Genomic DNA, 20,429 nt, shown 5'->3' on the forward strand with positions numbered 1-20,429 from the left:
GCTTGGTAGGGTGGAGGGTCGATGAAAGAGGGGGAGGCCTTCAACGAGATGGATTGATACTGTGGCTGCAATGATGAGCTCAAGTATAGCAGGGATTGTGGGGCTGGCGCGGGATAGGGCAGTGTTTCGTTCTGCTGTGCATGGGGTCGCTATGAGTCGGAAACGACTCGACGGCACTTAACAACAACAACAACAAGTACCAATGGCAGTGAGCTTGCTTCTTTTTCTTTTTTCATATAGGACTGAGAGGTGAAAAAGGAAAATATAGTTCACTGAAAGGAAAAAACAATTACATCAGTGGTTTTCCATATGCGGTTTTGAGTGTCTACTAATAACAATGTTCTTTACAGAATGATGTGTCAAAATAATAAAGGGATAAAGGTAGGGAGAAGAATTTACTCAGTAAAGGTACTTACTGTTGCTGTTCGGTGCTGTTGAGTCAACTCTGATTCGTAGCAACCCTATGTACGACAGAAAGAAACACTGCCCAGTCCTGTGCCAGCCTCACAATCCTTGCTATACCTGAGCCTACTGTTGGAGCCATTGTGCCAATCCATCTGCTTAAGGGCCTTCCCCGTTTTGCTGACCCTTCACCCTACCAAGCATGCTATTCTTCTTCACGGAATGGTCCCTTCTGACAACATGACCAAAGTAAGTCTAATGAAGTCTGGCCATTCTGGCTTCCAACACAGATTTGTTCTTTCTGGTAGTCCATGGTACTTCTTCACCAGCACTACAACTCAAAAGCATCAACTCTTCTTCAGTCATCTTCATTCATTGTCCAGGTTTCACATACATATGAGGCAGTAGAAAATACCATGGCTTGGCTTAGGTGCACCTTAGTCCTCAGAGAGACATCTTTGCCCTTGAGCACTTCAAAAAAGTCTTTTGCCTCAATTTGCCCAGTGTGCAACATCGTCTGATGTCTTGACTGCTGCTTCCATGGGTGTTGATTGTGGATCCAAGTAGAGTGAAATCTGTCAACTTTAATCTTTTCTCCATTTTTCATGATGCTATTTATTGGTCCAGTTGTGAGGATTTTTCATTTTCTTTATATTGAGATGTAATCCATACTGAAGACTGTAGATTTTAATCTTCATCAATAAGTGCTTCAAGTCATTTTCACTTTCAGCAAGCAAGTTTGTGTCAGCTGCATGTTGCAGTTGTTAATGAGTCTTCCTCCAATCCTGATGCAGTGTTTTACTTCATATAGTCCAGCTTCTTGGATTATTTGCTCAGCATGCAAATTGAATAAATATGGTGAAAGGATACAACTCTGGCACACTCCCTTCCTGATTTTAAACTGTGCAGTATCCCCTTGTTCTATTCGAGCAACAGCCTTCCAAGTTTATGTACAGCTTCCTCATGAGTACAATGAGGTGTTCTGGAATTCACATTCTTTGCTATGTCATCCATAATTTATTATGATCTACCCAGTCAAATGCTTTTGCATAATCCATAAAACACAAGTAAACATCTTTCTGGTTTTTGTTTTTACCCAAGATCCACCTGACATCAGCAATGATACTATTCATTCCATGTCACCTTCTGAATCCATCTTGCATTTGTGGAATTCCCTGTTAGTTTACCGATACACCCGTTTTTGAATTATCTTCAGCAAGATTTTCCTTACGTGTGATATTAATGATATTGTTCAATAATTTCCACATTCTGTGGGATCAACTTTCTTTGGAATGGGTATAAATATGGATCTCTTACAATCAGTTGGCAGGTGGCTGTCTTCCACATTTCTTGGCATGGATGAGTAAGTGCCTCCAGCACAGCATCTATTTGTTGAAACATCTCGATGGGTATTCCATCAATTTCTGGAGCCTTGTTTTTCACCAATTCTTTCAGTGCAACTTCAGTTTCTTCCTTGTATACCTTTGGTTCTTGATCATATGCCACTTCCTAAAACATGTGACCATCAACCAATTCTTTTTGGTACAGTGACTCTGTATTCCTTTCATCATCTTTTGATGCTTCCTATATCATTCAGTATTTTGGCCATAGAATCTTTTGGTATTAAGGGTTGAATTTTTTTCTTTAGTTCTTTCAGCTTGAGAAATGCTGAGCATGTTCTTCCCTTTTGGTTTTCTAACTCCAGGTCTTTGTACATTTCATCATAATAATTGACTTTATCTTCTCAAACTGTTCTTTGGAATCTTGTGTTCAGCTCTTTTATCTTGTCATTTCTCCCATTTGCTTTAGGTACTCTCCATTTGAGGACAAGTTTCAGTCTTCTGACATCTATTTTGTTCTTCCTTTCTTGTCTTTTTAATGACCTTTTGCTTTCTTCATGGATGATGTTCTTGATGTCATCCCACAGTTCCTCTGGTTTTCGGTCATTGGTGTTCAATGCATCAAATCCATTCTTCAGATGGTCTTTAAACTCAGGTAGAATATAATCAAGGTCACCTTTTGGTTCTCATGGACATGTTTTTATTGTCTTCAGCTTCAACTTGAATTTGCATATGAGCAGTTGATGGTCTGCTCCATAGTCAGCTCCTGGCCTTGTTTTGAGCTTCTTCATCACCTCTGTGCACAGATGTAGTTGATATCATTCCTGTGTATTCCATCTAGCGAGTTTCATGTGGGTAGCCACTGTTTATGTTGTTGAAAATGGTATTTGCAATGAGTAAGTCGTTGGTCTTAACATTTTATCATGCAGTCTCCAGCGTCATTTCTATTACCAGGACTGTATTTTCCAACTACTGATGATTCTTCTTTGTTTCCAAGATGTAATAAGTACATCTTGATTACATGTTTGGTCAGTATCAGACTGTAGAAGTTGATAAAAATCTTCAATTTCTTCCTCTTTGGCTTTGGTGGTTGCTACATAAATTTGAATAGTAGTAGTATTAACTGGTCTTCTTGTAGGCATACGGATATTATCCTATCACTGCCAGGATTGTACTGCAGGATAGATCTTGAAGCATTTTATGTGATGATGAATGCCACCTTACTCCTTTTCAATTTGTCATTCCTGGCATAGTAGACTGTATGGTTGTCTTGATTCCAAATGATCAAAACCATTGCATTTTATTCAGCTCATTAATGCCTAGGATATTGATCCTTATGTGTTCCATTTCATTTTTTACAACTTCCAATTTTCCTAGCTTCATACTTTGTACATTCCATGTTCCAATTATTAATGGATTTTTGCAGCTGTTTCTTCTCTTTTTGGTCATGCTTCATCAGCAAATGGAGGTCCTGAAAACTTCACTTCATCCACATCATTAATGTGGACTCTACTTTGAGGAAGGAGCTCTGATGGCATAGTTTCTAAGGCATTTGACTGCTAAAACAGAAGACTGATGCTTCAACCCACCAGCTACTCCTTGAAAGGAAGACTGGGCACTTTGAGAACGCAGCTCTTCCCCAGTTGTATTTTGAATACCTTCTGACCCGAGGGACTCATCTTCCAGCACTATATCAGCCAGTGTTTCAGTACTATTCATAATGTTTTCACTGGCCAATACTTTGAGAAGTCGATGGCCCCTTCCTTGTTCTTAATCTGACTTAGCCTGGAAGCTCCACTGAAACCTATCCACCATGGGGGACAGTGCTGGTATTTGAAATAATGGTAGTGTAGGCTCCAGCCTGACAGCAGTATGCAAGCCACCACAGTATGACAAACTGACAGACAGGTGCTGGTTTACTATTTCTTTATGTATCAGCACTTTTCCTGCAAAGGAAGAGGGTATATAAAATTTAAAAATTTTTTGATGATAGTGTCTCAGAAGTATAGGATACTTCCATTAGAGGATAGAATTAGGACTTGGATCTAATAATCTCAGTGTGAGATTTAAAAAGTTAGTAAAACACAAGAATTTGTGTGTAGCTTTAAATCTGTTGGACATCAAGTCAATTCTAACTCATAGTGAGCCTATAGTACTGTACATTTTTTTCCTCAGGAAGTAGCTGATAGGTTTGAATCTCCAGCCTTTTGATTAACAGCTGAGCACTTAACTACTGCACCATTATGGTTCCTTCTGTGTTTATAAGTCCTAGTCTCTGTTAAAGTTCAGTATGCAATATACTTATTTTTAGAGTAAGATAAAGTACAGGTCAAGAATATTATTTTAAGAGTATTAAAATCTGGATTGAATTTTCTAAAATGTTAATTTTTATCAAATAATATATATATATACACAAACATAGTTTATAATGTCTGAAAGTATTGTGCTAGAAACTGGTTCTGTTTTAGGTGCTGCTTCTGGCTTTCAAAAATTCTTGGTATTTCTAAATGTTGAGCTTATGCTAAACCAAACTTACTGCCATGTAGTTGATTCCAACTCATAGTAAGCCTATAGGACAGAGTAGAATATAGAGTTTCCAAGTCTGTAAATCTTTGTGGAAGTGGAGCAGCTGTTGGGTTCAAACCAACAGTCTTTTGGTTAGCATCCAAGCACTTTAACCACTGTACCACCATGGCTCCTCAAACTTATACTAAAACCAAAAAATGAAACCAACTGCCATCCAGTGAATTCTGACTCATTGGGTTTCCAAGACAGTAAATCTCTATGGAAGTATATTGCCCCATCTTCCTTCTGCAGAGCGGCTGGTGTATTTGAACTGCCATCCTTCTGATTAGCAGTCAGATGCCTTAAGCACTGTACCACCAGAGCTCCTCAAGCTTTTACTACTGACTCTTAATTCATCAAGTATGGTAGATGAGGATTTTTCTTAATTCTCAGTTATGTTCTTAATAGAGTTACTTAATTTTTGATGAAATCAGTATTCAGTGATTAGTTAAAGCTATATAAATATTACTCATAGGTGGATGTTGTAAAGCACCATAGTATCTTTTGTAATATTATTTCCTTCTGTGGAAAATCTCTGGATTTTATCTGGATTGATGCATAACTGTTACTTTTGGTCTTGTCTTTAACATCCTAGGATTTTTTTTGTCTTTCCTCCAAGTTTAATTTTCCATATCTAGGACTTGGCATTTTCCTCTTTCTTTTGTGTATTCAGATGTTTTGATGGAGTTTCCTGCCAAGTTTGTATGGGAAGTAAATATATTTAGACTTTGAACTTTGACAGTATCTTAATTCTTTACTGTCACGTATTTGATTGGTACTTTGGTTGGATATAGAAGAATTCTAGATTTTCAGTATTTTTCTTCACAATTTTGGAAACATGGCTCTATTATCATTAGCCTCCAAAATTGCTGTAAAATACTCATACGATATTCTCACAAGTAATTTTATTACCTGGCCATGCCACATGCTTAAGCTTTCCTTCAGTAGTCTCTAAACATCCACTTAACCCAGAATGATGTATTTATCATCGCCTGAATGTAATATTCCTACTCCTTATTTACGTTCTCATTATTCAACATTTTGTATATACAATAGTAAAAAATCTACTATCCTACTATTTTGCTCATTAATGACATACTTCTGGCAGTAATGAACACGGAATTGCAAGGAGAGAATAATGCTCACTGTAATGGTTAAGTTTATATGCCAACTTGGCTGCTCCATGATTCTCAGTAGTTTGACAGTCATGTAATGATTTGACATTTGTTATATGTAGTCATCCTCTGTTGTGTTGATGGGCTGTGATCATCCTCTATAATGCCAATTTTTGCATAATGACCTGATCTTTGGAAGCTGATCATGTTGATAAGTGAGTTGTGGGTGTAGCTGCACTATCTTTGCTCATAATCTTTCTTTTGTCTGAACTGCTTCCTGCCATTCATTCGTTCCATTCATTCCTAATCAAAGACTGAAAACTCAAGTTCTGTGTCCTTCCTGAATTTTACCATTACACTGTAGGCATGGGTTTTTTTTTTTTTTTAAAAAAAAAAAAAAAAAAGACATGAAACTTGCGTAATACTTGAAGTTAAGAGTTATTTAGTATACAATATGAATTGATCATGCAAGATTATAACATTTTAGGCATTTGTGATATAGGAATTTAATAGGCTAAGGTGCGAAGATTATGCTTCATGCCTGTATCAGATTACATCTAGTTTTTTTTCCTTGATATTGACAATTGATAATTTATTTCATTATTATGGGATAACAAAGTTTGGTGGTATGTTTAATCTTTGAAAAACTTCATTTTTGGTAATCTGTTACTATTTCTGGCCAAAGATGTTACTTTGCTTTTCAGTGTAAATGAAAGAATTAGATATTGTTTTTACATTCTAATGCGTACACATTTCCAGTGTTTTTTCAAACCTGAGTCTAGGTTCCTCAGGCAGATTAAGAGATCATAGCTGTAGAACAAAAACAATTGAGTTGTAGTTGTGGAGTTTTCACACATTGTTTTTTAACCTCATTTTTTTTCTCTGTTCTCTTCCAATATTTAAGCTATTCTTACAATGCCAAGTGAATGGAATTACAGTGTTTGATACCAGTAAAATAAATCATCACCTTTCTTTCTTTCGGAGAAGGAATAAATAAGTAAGGAACATGGCATTCAGAAATCCTGGAGAGATATTTGAACTCATGTATTCTTAAACAGTATTTTGTATTTCATAAATTCTTAAATGTTGGAGTTTCTTTTAAGACTTTTAAAATTATTCGTAACTTGCTTTCTTAGAAAATTTGGTACTCAGTGGTAGATTATCTGCTTCTTAAAAGAAAAACAACTATTTGCATGGAAAAAAGCTTTAATATTCTTATTTATTTAAAAGTTTACTGGAAGTAAAGAAGACTTGAGGCACTTAAAAGCTGTATACAGTTTTGTAAAGAGAGTATAAGCAGCTACTAAGTACTCAGACCATGGATCCAGGTTTAAATTCCAACTGCATCAATCTGAGACTTTGGCAAATTGCTTACCCTTAGTGTGGCTAATGTAAGGAATAAATGAATTAATAGGTAATGCTTGGTACATGGCAGGTATTAAGTGATGGTTGTTATTATTTTCCTTGCTTGATAGAAAGTTCGTGTGAAAATAACCAAAAAAGCCCACCTCAAATCCATTGCTATCTAGTTGATTCCAATTCATAATCACCCTAAAGACAGAGTAGAACTGTCCTATAGGGTTTCCAAGGCCATAAATCTTGAAGGAGGCAGACTGCCTTATCCTTCTGTGGAGTTCTAGTGGGTTTGAACTACCAACCTAAAGCAGCCAAATTGCTTTAACCCCTATGCCACCTTCATGAGTTCTTTCATCTAAACGTTTGTTACCAGCTACTTTTGTTTGTTTTTTACTTTCAAGGAGAATAGTTTTGTGTAGAATTGTACACAGGATCAGGATTGTAGCTTTGGATCTTTCGTTAATTTAATGCTGATTTAATCTCAATTGAATCAGTGAGGGTTCAAGATAAGATGATCTCTTTTTAAATAGGTGACCATGCTGAAGGGTTGGCCGTTTTGGAATATTCAACTGGAACTTAACTTTCTCTATGTTTTTTGTTTAATTGTACCATGGAGTAGACATCCCAGGTAATTTTTTTACCCCAGTGGCTTTTAGTAATTGTCAAATTTTAAATTGCCAAATGATTCTGGTGATGTGTGTTTGTATATTTAACTCTAAGTGTAAATTTAGACAAACATTCACAATATAGATTGTTCCCTAAGGTAACTCCTCCTTGGCTTTTCTTCAGTTTTCACTTCCTTCTAAAGGGTACCTGAGGATGTCCTTTTGTCAACAATTAAGTGCAGAATCAAAACGAAGATTGTAATTACCTTCTGTTGGAGTTCCCGTCCTGTAAAGATGGTTGTGGTTGTGTTTAACTCCCACAAAAGTTATTTGTGGTTTTTCCTGAACTTTTCCTTCTGCAGCAAAGTTCTATTTTCGTTAACTACACACTATTTTAAAGTAGAAGATGGAGGTGAAAGATCAGTCTGTGTTACCTTTGGATTTTTCTTTTTCGTCAAAGCAATGGCAGTATTGATTGTAACAGAGAACTATCTGGAATTTGGACTTGAAACAGGTAATAACTTAATGCATAACTCAGCTTTAAAAGTTGGTGTTAATATTTTTAAATTCAGTACATAAGTAAGTTTTATATTTGATAATTTTAAAAAATTGTTCACAGTTTACTACAGTGTTCCAAACAGTTTTCACTATTCTTAAATAAGCTCTTCCTTCTAGATTGTTTCAGCCAAGTTTTTTGTTTACCTTTTCCAAAAAATTCTCTCTCCCCTTTTCCTCCTTTTTCTTACAATTAAGTTTCTGTAATGCTAACGTTTATGGGAAATAAGAATTAATGCAAATTTTATTCACACCCATGGAATGTACAAATATCAAAGGGATATTTTCAAAGAATGTTTCTGCTAATAGCTGATTTTTATTGCATTATGGCATACTAATTAGCACATGAAAGGAGCTAAGCTAGTCACTTCAAAATTTCAGGTACTCTGTTTTCTAGTGTTTTTTTTTTCCTAAAGGAAGATTCTGTTTTTTACCCCTGTGATAAATTTAATCTCTTTTTCTGTATCCCCCCTCCCCCAACAGGGTTTACAAATTTTTCAGACAGTGCGATGCAGTTTCTTGAAAAGCAAGGTTTAGAATCTCAGTAAGTTTTTGAAAAATTAAGCATTATTTAAATATCACAGGTGAAGTTTTTTAATTTTTTATTTTTAGCAAGGTACTATTTATTATAAGCAATTCTTTATTTTTACTGAGTGTAAATCTTTTTAAGTTGGATTATCACTTTGGAAACATTCTTACTCATAATAAAATTAGATTTGCTTTTACTTAATTCCTTTTCCCTCTAAAGACTAAATTTATATTTGTATCACATATAAATTGTATGTTGAATATGTAGGTTATAGTGTTATAATTGATTAAAGGCATACCTGGTTTGTTAATAATGGTAATTTTTAGTTCACTAAAGTCTGTTGTAAGTTCTTAAATAAGTGCAGTCTTTTTATAGAAATGTTACCTTGTTTTATTATTATACAATTCATAAAGTAATTGATTAATTGATTAGAATAAAGGAAATTCTTAAAAATTAATTTAAAAAGTTTATCAGTTCTTTTCTTCTTTTTAATTTTATTTTTAGGGGTCCTGTTTCTAAACTTACTTTCAAATTTTTTCTGGCCATTTTCTGTTCACTCATTGGGGCTTTCTTGACATTTCCTGGATTACGGCTGGCTCAAATGCACCTGGATGCCCTGAATTTGGCAACAGAAAAAATTACACAGTAAGCGGAAAATGTACATAAGCACATGCAGATAAATATATGTTTTCCATCTTAATGAAGGTATATTATTGTAATGAAATCATACATTATTGTTTTAAAAATGAATAATCAAGTAACCATTTTATGTCACACTGCTTTTCTTTTACTATAAGCAATGTTCTTTTATTTACTTCTAAGTTTTAAGCTCCTGTGTTAAAAATTAATTATACCATTACTGAATTTCTCTTTTACCTGCTAAAATGAAAACATCAATATTTGCACTAGTTCTTTTTATTTCAATGTAGTCAGTGCTCATGATATTACAATCTAAAACTGAACTAAGGAGCAATGATCAATTCCCTTAAAAAATTAGAACATTTAAAAAATATATGAATTTCCTTAAATAATTTCCTTTTTATTTAAAATATTTTTTTAAAGTTTTTTTAAACTAAAAGTTCTATACCAAAAGATGTTTGTCTTCTTTAGAAAGTTATTGATCTGTTGCTGTGTGCCAAAGAGATGTTTGTCTTCCTTAAAGTTATTGATCTCTTGTTAAGATTCTTGTTAAGAGTTATTTTATTTTGGAATTGTTAATACTGTACAGTGTAATATGTCATATATGTCATGGATTACTTTCAGTTGCCAAATTCTATTTTAGTTCTCAAATGGAGAAGTCATTTTGAATCTAATCTCTACATACACTTCAAAGCCCATTTATTATATTATTTTAGGCTGTCACAATCTAGACACCTTGGCAGAATGGCACACTTACATCTACTTCAACGCATAACCAGATCCAAGTTCCCATCTCGTCTTATTTTGTAGTGGAAGTCCAAGTTAAAAATATTTCCATTATGATAGATGTACTTAAAGTTACTAGTTTCTCTGCCTAATTGTATTTCCTAACATTTCTGTTCTTTGAAGCCCTATATTTAATGAAGCTGATTTTCATGTTGTGTTTTCGTAAACCTTTCTATAATCATTCTTATCTCCCTTACCTATGTTGTTTTCCTTTATTTTAATTTTGACAGTCTTTCTGCTTTTTTCCCTACCTCTGTTTTTCTACAAAATGTTCTGTGTGTGTGTTTTTACTTACTCCCACCTCCTACTATATACTCTTTCATCCCTGCTTTTCTTTCCTCCTTTTACTCAGCATGCTCTTGGCTACATCCTGCCTTTCTTCCACCACCGTCTCTCTAATGGCTTCTTTAAAGACAAAACCTGGTTCTCCCCCTCCTTTTTACACACACACTTCAGTCCACTAACCCCAGTGTTATGATTTAAATAAGCTGAAAAGGGTGGGTGGAGGGGAGCCCTTCACAAGCTACTGAAACCGCTGTGGGCTGCTCCTTGATACTAGAGTGTTCCCTAGCAACACTGCATACCTAATACTGCTTTTTTCTTCCCCTGCACTGGATGGTTTACCCAGGCTGTGGGATGAAAGAATCACTTTATTAAAACATTTAAAGCATTTAATAGAGGCTGGGGGTAGGGGACATTTTACTGTCCTTTTCAGTAAAATATAGCTTCTTTTTTAACAAGTCTTCCTTTAGGGATTTGGGATTTTGTTTTCAATTTATTGTAGCACCCCCTCCCCTGATTGTGATGTAGCACTCTGCCTTGATATAAGGGTGTGGGCAAGCTAGTTCTGTTGTGAAAGTACCATAACTGGCACAAAGAGCAATATTATTCTTCTCCCCATGGCTGGGCACTAGTTCTAGTTTTAATGACAGAGGTTGGAACCCAGAATTCTACATTTCCCTGTGAAGTGTTCATAGTTTCCTTTTCCAGCCCTGTTTACTCAATACCTTCACACAGATTACTGTTTGCATATGTTGTGATATTTAAAACTGTGTGTGTGTGAATGTCTGTGTATATTAAACCCTTCAGTAGCATAGTTGATAATGAAAGCGATACAAGTGTAATAAAGTAACTGGTCTGAAGAATTTGCCTTTGTTCTAAAATAAGAACAGTCTTTAACAACAGGATAAAAACTTGGAGAATAGTTAACAATGAAATCCCCAAAACCTCTTCTGTACTGCCATTTAGGAGTAATGTAAATTTCCTTGATTTGTATGAGGTTGTTGTTGTTGTTGTTATGTGCCATTGAGTTGGCCGTGACTCATAGCGACCCCTCCTTGGTTTCCCAGGCGGTTATCACTAGGGAAGTAGGATTGCCCAACCTTCCTTCCAAGGAGTGGCTGGTGGGTTTGAACCACCAGCCTTCTGGTTAGCAGTCAAGTGCCTTACGCACTATGCTACCAGAGCTCCTATCATATCTTTGTATGAGATAGGAAAATTAATTTCAAGTATGTTTAAAATCATCTAAGAATAAATTAAAATGGGTGAATTACTTAAGATTTTGATCATAGTATTTTAAACACTATTCATGATTATTATGTATATTGAAAGGTTCCTTAGTTTTAAGTTGTAACTAGGTTCTATCTGCTATGTATATGCCTTCTAGTATTTATAGGCCTTGCTAATCACTTTCAAAGGAGCACTGGTAGTATGATAGTTCAGCATTCGGCTGCCAACCGAAAATTTTGCAATTCACCCCTACCAGATGCTGGTCTGCAGGAGAGAAGTCCACCAGATGCTCTTGTTGTTGTTATGTGCCATCGAGTCGGACCTGACTCATAGTGACCCCTCCTTGGGTTTCCGAGGCAGTATCACTACGGAAGTAGATTGCCCAGCCTTCCTTCCTCGGAGTGGCTGGTGGGTTTGAACCGCCAGCTTTCTGGTTAGCTGTCAAGTGCCTTAGGCACTATGCTACCAGATGGTCTAAAGGAGAAAAATGAGGCAGTTTGCTTCCATAAAGATTTACAGCTTTGGAAACTGTATGGGGCAGCTCTACTCTGTCCAGTAGGGTTGCTATGAGTTGGAATCAACTCAGTGGCAGTGGGTTTGGTTAATCACTATCACTTACTTATAAATAATAAGAAGGCACTTCATTTCAACTGTGCTGAACAGTATTAGAAGATGACACCCCTCCCACCCTCTAATACTGAAAATCATTGGGTTCATTGTGTGAAGTTAGAGAATCATCTGCTTCCATAAAGATTACAAGTCTTGAAGCCTTAAGGAACTGTTTCTACTCTGTCTTTTGGAGTCACTATGAGTTGGGGGTATTGAATCACAGGTGTAGTCTTGGGTTATTAAATAACACTTGTCTAGAATTGAACAGATATGTATTTTACTCCTAGCTCTGCCTCTAACCTATAATGTTGCCATGAGCAAGTCATTTAACCTTCTGTATTTAAATGTTCTCATCTGAAAAATTAAAGTAATGACTGTCATTCACTAACATCATATAGTTTTGTAAAGGCTCAAATCAATGTTAAGTGTTAAAGATAAATATAAAATGTTGATGACCAAACCAAAAAACCAAACCCACTGCCATCGAGTCAATTCCTTTAGGACAGAGTAGAACTGCCCCAGCAGGTTTCCAAGGCTATAAATCTTCAAGGAAACAGACTGCCCCATTTTTCTCCCGTGGAGCAGCTGTTGAGTTCGAATTGCTGACCTTTTGGTTAGCAACCAAATGCGTTAACCACTATACCACCAGAGCTCCTATGTTGATGACAGTACATTAAAACAGAATACTGAAATACATTCTTAATTTTATTTTATACAGACCCACGTTTCGGTAGCTTATGAAAGTATTTAGTTTCTCGATGTTTATCCTTATTTCTTACATACTTTCAGAATATTACTGCATATCAACTTCTTGGCACCTTTATTTATGGTTCTTCTCTGGGTAAAACCAATCACCAAAGACTACCTTATGAACCCACCATTGGGAAAAGAAAGTATCCCTTTGTAAGTATGGGTCTTTGAGGATTAATTTTTATATAATTCATAATCAAATTGTTTTCTTAAATATTATATACTGCAAAAAAGTTTTTAATGATAAAACTAAGACACTGTATTTTTCAAACATTAATAGAAGTGTTAAAAGATGTGATTTTAAGTTGATACTTATTTTTTGTGATCCTCATTAATGAATATTATTATTACCTTGCAATAATATTATCTTGTACCACTTGGTTTTTTTTTTCTTCATTTAATGTCCGTTTGTCATTCTCATTTTCCTGTTGTCATTGTACTTGTTTTTTTAAATAACTTTAGTTCTTTTATTTTTTGTAACTAAAAATTACAGAGAGGTGGAGCATAAGTGGAAACACATATACCCAGTCCCTATCTTTAGCAATTAACATTTTTCATATTTGCTTTATCCTTTTTTGTTTCATTTGTTTTTGATGTAGTATTTTCAAGTAAATTAGAGATATAACATTTAACCCCTTAGTACTTCAATATGCATCTCTAAAAATTAAGGACATTTATCACAACTAACAAAATTGAAAATAATGCTGTAACATTGTTATGTCATGCTAGTTAATGTCTCCCTAGTTAGTGTACTTCCTTTTAAAAAGACAGTAAGAAAAAATAGAAACAGTTTCCTAAAATGAATTAATAACTGTACTTAATATGTTAACTCATTAGCCATGTGAAGTTTTGGTATAGTAGTAGAAAGATTCAGATAGAGCTGGTTCAAACCCAGACTCTGCTCCTCCCTAAAACTGTCACTTGAGACAGATTATTTAAACTTCATGGAGACTCTGTTTCCCCATCTGGAAAATGAACATAATAGTGTCTTGTTCACAAGGTAATCATAAAAATTAAATTAAATTAAACAGGTAATTCAACCAACTGGAAGTAAATGCTTAATAGATGTTTCCTTCACCTCTTTGTCTCATCAGAATTAAAATAGAAAAACTTGACTAGTCTTTGACTCCATAGTGAACATTTACTTCTTTTAGATCCTGGTATGAATTTATTTGTCTTAGAGTATATAATCAGTTATGACCATGGAATTTTTTTTTTTTCTTTTTTTTTTTTAAGAGTTTATCCTGTTGAACTAGGAGCTCTGGTGATATAGTGCCTAAGGCATTTGAGTACTAACCAGAAGGCTGGCGGTTCAAACCCACCAGCCACTCCTCAGAAGGAAGGTTGGGCAATCTACTTCCATAATGCTATGGCCTCAGAAACCCAAGGAGAGGTTGCTGTGAGTCAGATTCGACTCAGTGGCAGTGAGTTTGGTTTTTTGGTTTATCCTACTGAACTAGGGAAATATTCACTGAGCTAGGTCCGGTCGCCCCCATAAGTAAGCCTTATTGGAATATTGGAAGTTTTAACTTCACAGATTCACTGAATATTAAAAGTAATCCTAAGGCAATATTTCAGGGGAACTCCTAATTCGTGTTGAAAGCATTCCAGTCCTTTCTTGGACTTAGGTCAAAGACGTCAAATTCCATACTTTTATAATTATGTTCTCTGATACTAATACTTTTCTTAGTTAAATTGACAAAGGAAGGACACTAGCATTTGTGATGCACCCACTATACGCTAGTTATTATACTAGAAACTAATGCTTTACATATTTTATCTCATTTATTCTTAGAGTAATTCTCTTTGTTATTGCTCTTTACATCCCCATTTTAGAGATGAAATGACAAATTCAGAAGGTGAAAAACTTATCTAAGGTTATTTAGCCAACTGTTATATTTGTAAATTCCATGATTTTTCTTAGCGTACTAACTCCAGGTTTTTTGTTAGTGAAATGTACATTCAGACATTTGATGTATAGATAATATATATGTAACATTTGGTGGTTATTGAATTCCTACTTTCAGTCTGACGAAACTTTGTGCAAATTTATAAATACTGAATCACTTGCTTAAAGGAAATGAGAATAGCAAACTTTTTCCCTTGGGTGAACGGGGAAAAATTTTATACAACCTTAGCTCTGCTCCATCCTGTTCTTCTTTATAATGTTCAGACCATTGCATTATGTAGAGTGATTAGACACAGATGGTTTTTAGTTTTTGTTTAAAATTTAAAGCCTTAGTGATAGACTGAAAAAGAATAGCTGCCCATTAAAGAGTGTAGGATAAAGGAGAAAACAAGTGACAGGCTCTTCTCTTGTTATATAGACAAAATAGTTTGCAGAAAGGTCTTTATTTGTAGTTAGAAGCAAAACTTGGGTATAATGCACTTTCAATCCTGAAATGTTTCTTAATTGGCATTAAAAAAATAAATAGGAGGTAAACAGAACCCATGTGTATTCCTAACTTAATAGAAGAAAATCAAAACTATGATATACAGTGAAGCCCTAAGTGGCTTCAGAATATGGGTGAATTTTGTCTGCCTGTTCCTTGCCCATGGTACTACCAGCTCAGGTTCTTCCCTGAATTACCCTACCAGATCAACTTTTTAGATAACTTCAAGAATCTTTCTGAAGTTACTTAAGTAATCTGAATTGGAAGGTACAGTTCAATGACTTATCCTAAATCCTCTGAAACAGATCAAATAATTTTCTCTTTTACTGCTTTTGTCTGTTTCCTTTATTCTTATTATCTGTCACCCTGAAAATCTGTATAATAGCAGTCTTCAGAATGCTACCAGTTTAATTTGTATGTTGTACAGTTTTAGGGAGCATAGAATAACAGACCTTACCTTTAATCTTTTGTCGGTCTCATGTGACTGGCCCCTTAATCTCGATGTAATTGTTCGTTTTAATGGAAACGTGTTAATAAAATGCGATGCCTTTATCCTTTTTAGCTAACGGTGTTTTTCCATTGCAAATTTATGTCCATGTGAGCTCATGATCTTCTAAAAAGGAAACCAGAGATATACTTAAAGGCTTTTGTTCCATCTTCATTTGTGACCTCCATATCATGAACAGTTAAAACTACATTTTCACCTCTTCTTTGCCTTTTCTATTTCCTCTCTTAAGACTGTTTCCCCAGGGAACTTTTTCTGTGTTGTACTCTAGTTCTTTTCCTGAGTTCTTACTACTAGACAGAAGGAATAGGTGATAATAGAATCTATATAGAGAGAAATGTTAAAAGTTTTCTTCTTTCCCTATTTGGTCTTTTTTTATACCCATCTGTTCTAGCCTCGTGGTCTTAAGAATTTGACAGAGACCTATCTAAGTGCCAGATTCTATAGTTACTTATTAAGTATCTAATATATGCGAGAGATTAGATTAGAGGTTGGAGATGATCTTTGCTCTTTTCAAATTACTCACAGGATAGTCTTTTATCAAAGCAGAAACCATGATTTTTATTTTAAAAAATAAATAAATAATAACCCCAAAGAGCATCAGAAATTATCTCTGCTTTCTAAAGTCCTTTAAGGAGCAGCTCCTAGTATTCTAGTTTATGATCTTATCCTTCCAGACTTGTTCAGAATTGAACCAAGTTCAGTTGTGTAACAGCTGAGTGACTTGGTGAAGAAGTTAAGGCATTTGATTTCTTAATAATACATCAGAATTCTTGGATTTTCCATGGTCTCAACAATTATGAACTCATCAGAGTGAAAGAGCCCATCCAGATACCTATATAATCAGAGAAAACTTGACTCAGTAATAGATTGATTATTCACTTGATTAGTTCCACAGGTACTCTCCTGTGGTTCCTTACTCCTGTGTCCTCCTTTCTTTCTCCTAGTCTCCAGTTTAAAAGGTATCCAATTTCTCTTTTAATGTCACAGGCAATTATTCTTATATGGAGGAGAATAGATAGAGAATACCAAATATTGCCCTATTTTTTCTTCTGTTAGGTATCTATTATTTCTTCTACTCCCATGATACCTATCTCATTCTGTTATAGAAGTGAACATTTATTAGATATGCAGCCGGAATGCTCCTTAGAACCAAGAATGGCCAGACATTGTCTCACCTACTTTTGTCATGTTAGAAGGGACTTTTCCCTGGAGAAAAGGTTAACGTGCTTGGTAAAGTGGAGGTCAGCAAAAAAGGGGAAGACTCTCAGCGAGATGGATTGACACACTGGCTGCAGTGATGGCCTCAATATAGCAAGGTTTGTGAGGATTGAGCATGACCAGGTTGTGTTTCAATCTTCGGAACATAGGGTTGCTATGAGTTGGAGTCAACTCAGTGGTAACTAATAGCAGCAACATGCCAGATTTGGGTTCTTTTATATTTATCTCCAGCTATAGCTTAGATATGGATTTCTTATATCAGCACATATAACTAGCATGCAAGCATATTGTGGTCTTTGAGAGTACCATATTGACTTTTTAATCTGTAGAATGACAGAAACAACATTTGATACTCTACGACTTTGGTTAATAATCCTGCTGTGTGCTTTGCGGTTGGCCATGATGCGTAGTCACATGCAAGCTTACTTAAACTTAGCCCAGAAATGTGTGGATCAGCTGAAGAAAGAAGCAGGACGAATAAGTACAGTTGAGCTACAGAAAATGGTAAGTTTTATACTGCAGTCAAAATGAAAAATAGCATATATTGTGTGTAAGAAGAATACATATAGAATTTGATTTCCCTTGTTGTTGTTGTTGTTGTTGTTTGCCGTCGAGTCGGCCCCGACTCATAGCGACCCCTCCTTGGGTTTCCGAGGCAGTATCACTATGGAAGTAGGATTGCCCAACCTTCCTTCCAAGGAGTGGCTGGTGGGTTTGAACCGCCAGCCTTCTGGTTAGCAGTCAAGTGCCTTAGGCACTATGCTACCAGAGCAGTAATTTTATCCTGTAATATCCTTACTGTAATAAATGGGACCATCTTAAGTTGATAGCTTAACAGAGACCTTGATCTGATTTTGGTGATAAGTGAAGAAAGGACCTCAGTTCCCCTTCCTCTTCCTTCTTTAAGTGCTTTATGTGTCATACACTTGGATGATGAAAAGCTGTGGCATGCTTACTGTTGCTAAGTGGGAGCCTTCTAAAAGATTTGGAAGATAGTACAATTTATTTCGTATAGCTTATGGCTTAAACAGAAAGGAAAGAATAATTTTAGGGGCTAAATTTATTCCTTTTACTATTTTAATAATACTCCATGTAGTTGAGCATGAGACTATGTACTTAATGGGGATTCCAAAGAAAGAAATTGTTAGGAATCTTTCCACCTTTATAGTAAATCTATAATCTGATGATGTCTTAGTTTTTGATGTTGAATCTCCTGTTTTCTACTCTTCGATAGTTAGGAACATTTATCAAGATTCAAGCAACTTTTCCATTTTTTCTTTCATATATTTCCATATTTGTCATAATTTGACTTCGATCAAATATAGTCATACTGAATAGGGATTTAATGTTTTTATTTCTGAGGGGTTTATTTCCAAATATGACTGACTAGTGTGATGTTATAGGTTGTTGTCCTTAGAGATTTAGCCATTTTGTTTTGTCTTTGAAATGAAGTGAATGCATGCCATTTAAATTTTAGAGATTATTTTCCCCAATTTACACTAGCCACCTAAGAACTGTTTTTAAGAGTAATTTATTTTAATATATTCACATTTTTTAAAACTTACCAAAATCAGAGATTTTCTGAAGTCAAACTCTGGGACATTTATAATAAACTTAGTAACATTTAGCTGTCTTTCCGAGAAAGGATTACTTATCTCTTAATTCTGTTTTACTGACAAAATTATATGAAAGTTTAATTCACTCATAACTATCAGCTGTATGTTGTTGGTTGCAGGTGGCGCGAGTCTTTTATTATCTTTGTGTCATTGCACTGCAGTATGTGGCTCCTCTGGTAATGCTGCTTCACACAACTCTGCTTTTGAAAACACTAGGTAGGCGTGTTCTAGCAATTGGGAAACAAGTTGTTTTGCCTTCTACATATAATTAATGCGTTTGCTACCTACAAAGAAATATGCCTCTTAAAATTATCTCTCTCTTACAAGAGTTTTAAGAAAACACATGGGGAAGTTTCAGTGGTAAAAGTTGCACCATTATCTTGAATTTGAAAACTCAGGCAGGCCCGTGTATTATTTTGTAGTATAATTCTTTACTTATAAGAATTGCTTATTAAAAATTAACTCCTGAAGAATAACTAGTGAGCACTGTTGATCTTAGTTCCTTTTGTGTTATAAGAGGATGACTCTTATAAAACATTACAGTTTCAAAGATTTTGTTAGTGCCTAACATTTAAATTATTAAAAGATACTTATAAGTAAACTTACTTGAATTACAGAATCTCTTTTTTAAACTCTCCTTTGATGGGTTCTACTTTAGATAATGCTTGGTGAAAAGTTAAACACTTCTCAGTGAAAGGTAAAGTCCCCTATAAATCGGCTTATTGAACTATCAAGTCTTTGTGTGATGTTGTTCAAGAGCTCCCTATTATTATATAGATTATTTCCCTTCTCATAGATCAGGCTGTCTGCCAAGGTGGGGTTTAAGAATCACAAAGGAATTGAAAATATTATTTGGATAGGATTGGTACATACTATAGAGTTGACTATAGGTGTAAATGTCATTTAGGGGTAGCTCAATTGTAAATTATGTGACTCATATCCTATCCATCGTAGCAAAGTATATGATGAAAAATTTTCTGGAAGCTATTAATAGTCTCACAATGAAATGATAGATATTTTCTGAGAAAGAAATTTATTCTGATATTCCAAATGCAGAAAAGATTTCTAAGAAGTTATTGAATCAGTCCCTATTACTCAATGTAGGTAGTTGATTCATGTCGTATACATGGAAAACTTGTTTTTATTATTTTACCAGATGTTAGTGCAGTTTATTGAAAGTGATTTAAGCTTTTTGTTTTTATATATACTTTTACTGGTAAGACCAGATTATAGTGTGGTCAAGTTAAGTGAAATTATTTACCAGATATGTAGAAAGATGATTATACTTTATTATCAACATAAAATGACTTGTTCTGTCACTAAACTTTGTTCTTAATTTCAAATATGAGTTAAAGAATTTTTTTCTTTAAAGAAGCATTGGAATTAGTTATTCTTCAAATTTCATTTATGTCTTGAATTTTCTAGGTAATCATTCCTGGGGGATTTATCCAGAAACTATTTCTTCTTTGCCAGTCGATAACAGTCTACTCTCCAATTCTGTTTATTCTCAATTACCAGCTGCTGATGGGAAGATGAAGGTAACTGTTACACAAATAACAGTGGCACTGAGCAGCTTAAAAAACATTTTCACTCCTCTGCTTTTCCGAGGACTTCTGTCTTTTCTGACCTGGTGGATTGCTGCTTGCCTCTTTTCTACGAGCCTTTTTGGGCTTTTCTATCACCAGTATCTGACTGTGGCATGAACCTCAGTTAACCACAAAAGATATACAAGTCACACTTTAAATTGAAATATTTGTGCCCTTGAAGGGTTGAAGAAAACCGGATGAAAGCAAACATAAAGGAAAAAAAAAAAGCATATCAGAGTATCTTCTTGTTTTCAATGCTTCCTCTGTATTCTCAGGGTGAATTAATGTTATAATATTTAAAATCACAGAATAGATTGTTAACTCTTGTACTGTGGCATTGGAATTTTA

General features: G+C 35.0%; 1 protein-coding gene across 1 annotated transcript in view; it reads left to right on the forward strand.

Annotated features, from left to right (window-relative positions):
• The window catches only part of TMEM161B (transmembrane protein 161B), a 47,843-nt gene extending 27,645 nt beyond the window's left edge, over positions 1-20,198 (forward strand). Inside the window, exons 5-11 of the mRNA XM_007943390.2 lie at positions 7,746-7,897; positions 8,422-8,482; positions 8,972-9,112; positions 12,800-12,913; positions 17,209-17,383; positions 18,615-18,711; positions 19,921-20,198. Of these exons, the coding sequence (XP_007941581.1) occupies positions 7,746-7,897; positions 8,422-8,482; positions 8,972-9,112; positions 12,800-12,913; positions 17,209-17,383; positions 18,615-18,711; positions 19,921-20,198 (1,018 nt within the window). The remainder of the gene's footprint in view (positions 1-7,745; positions 7,898-8,421; positions 8,483-8,971; positions 9,113-12,799; positions 12,914-17,208; positions 17,384-18,614; positions 18,712-19,920) is intronic.
• The last annotated feature ends 231 nt before the right edge of the window (positions 20,199-20,429 follow it).

Source organism: Orycteropus afer, unplaced genomic scaffold, assembly GCF_000298275.1.
Source record: "Orycteropus afer afer isolate SDZICR_OR568_19922 unplaced genomic scaffold, OryAfe1.0 scaffold00105, whole genome shotgun sequence".
NCBI classification, from domain to species: domain Eukaryota; kingdom Metazoa; phylum Chordata; class Mammalia; order Tubulidentata; family Orycteropodidae; genus Orycteropus; species Orycteropus afer.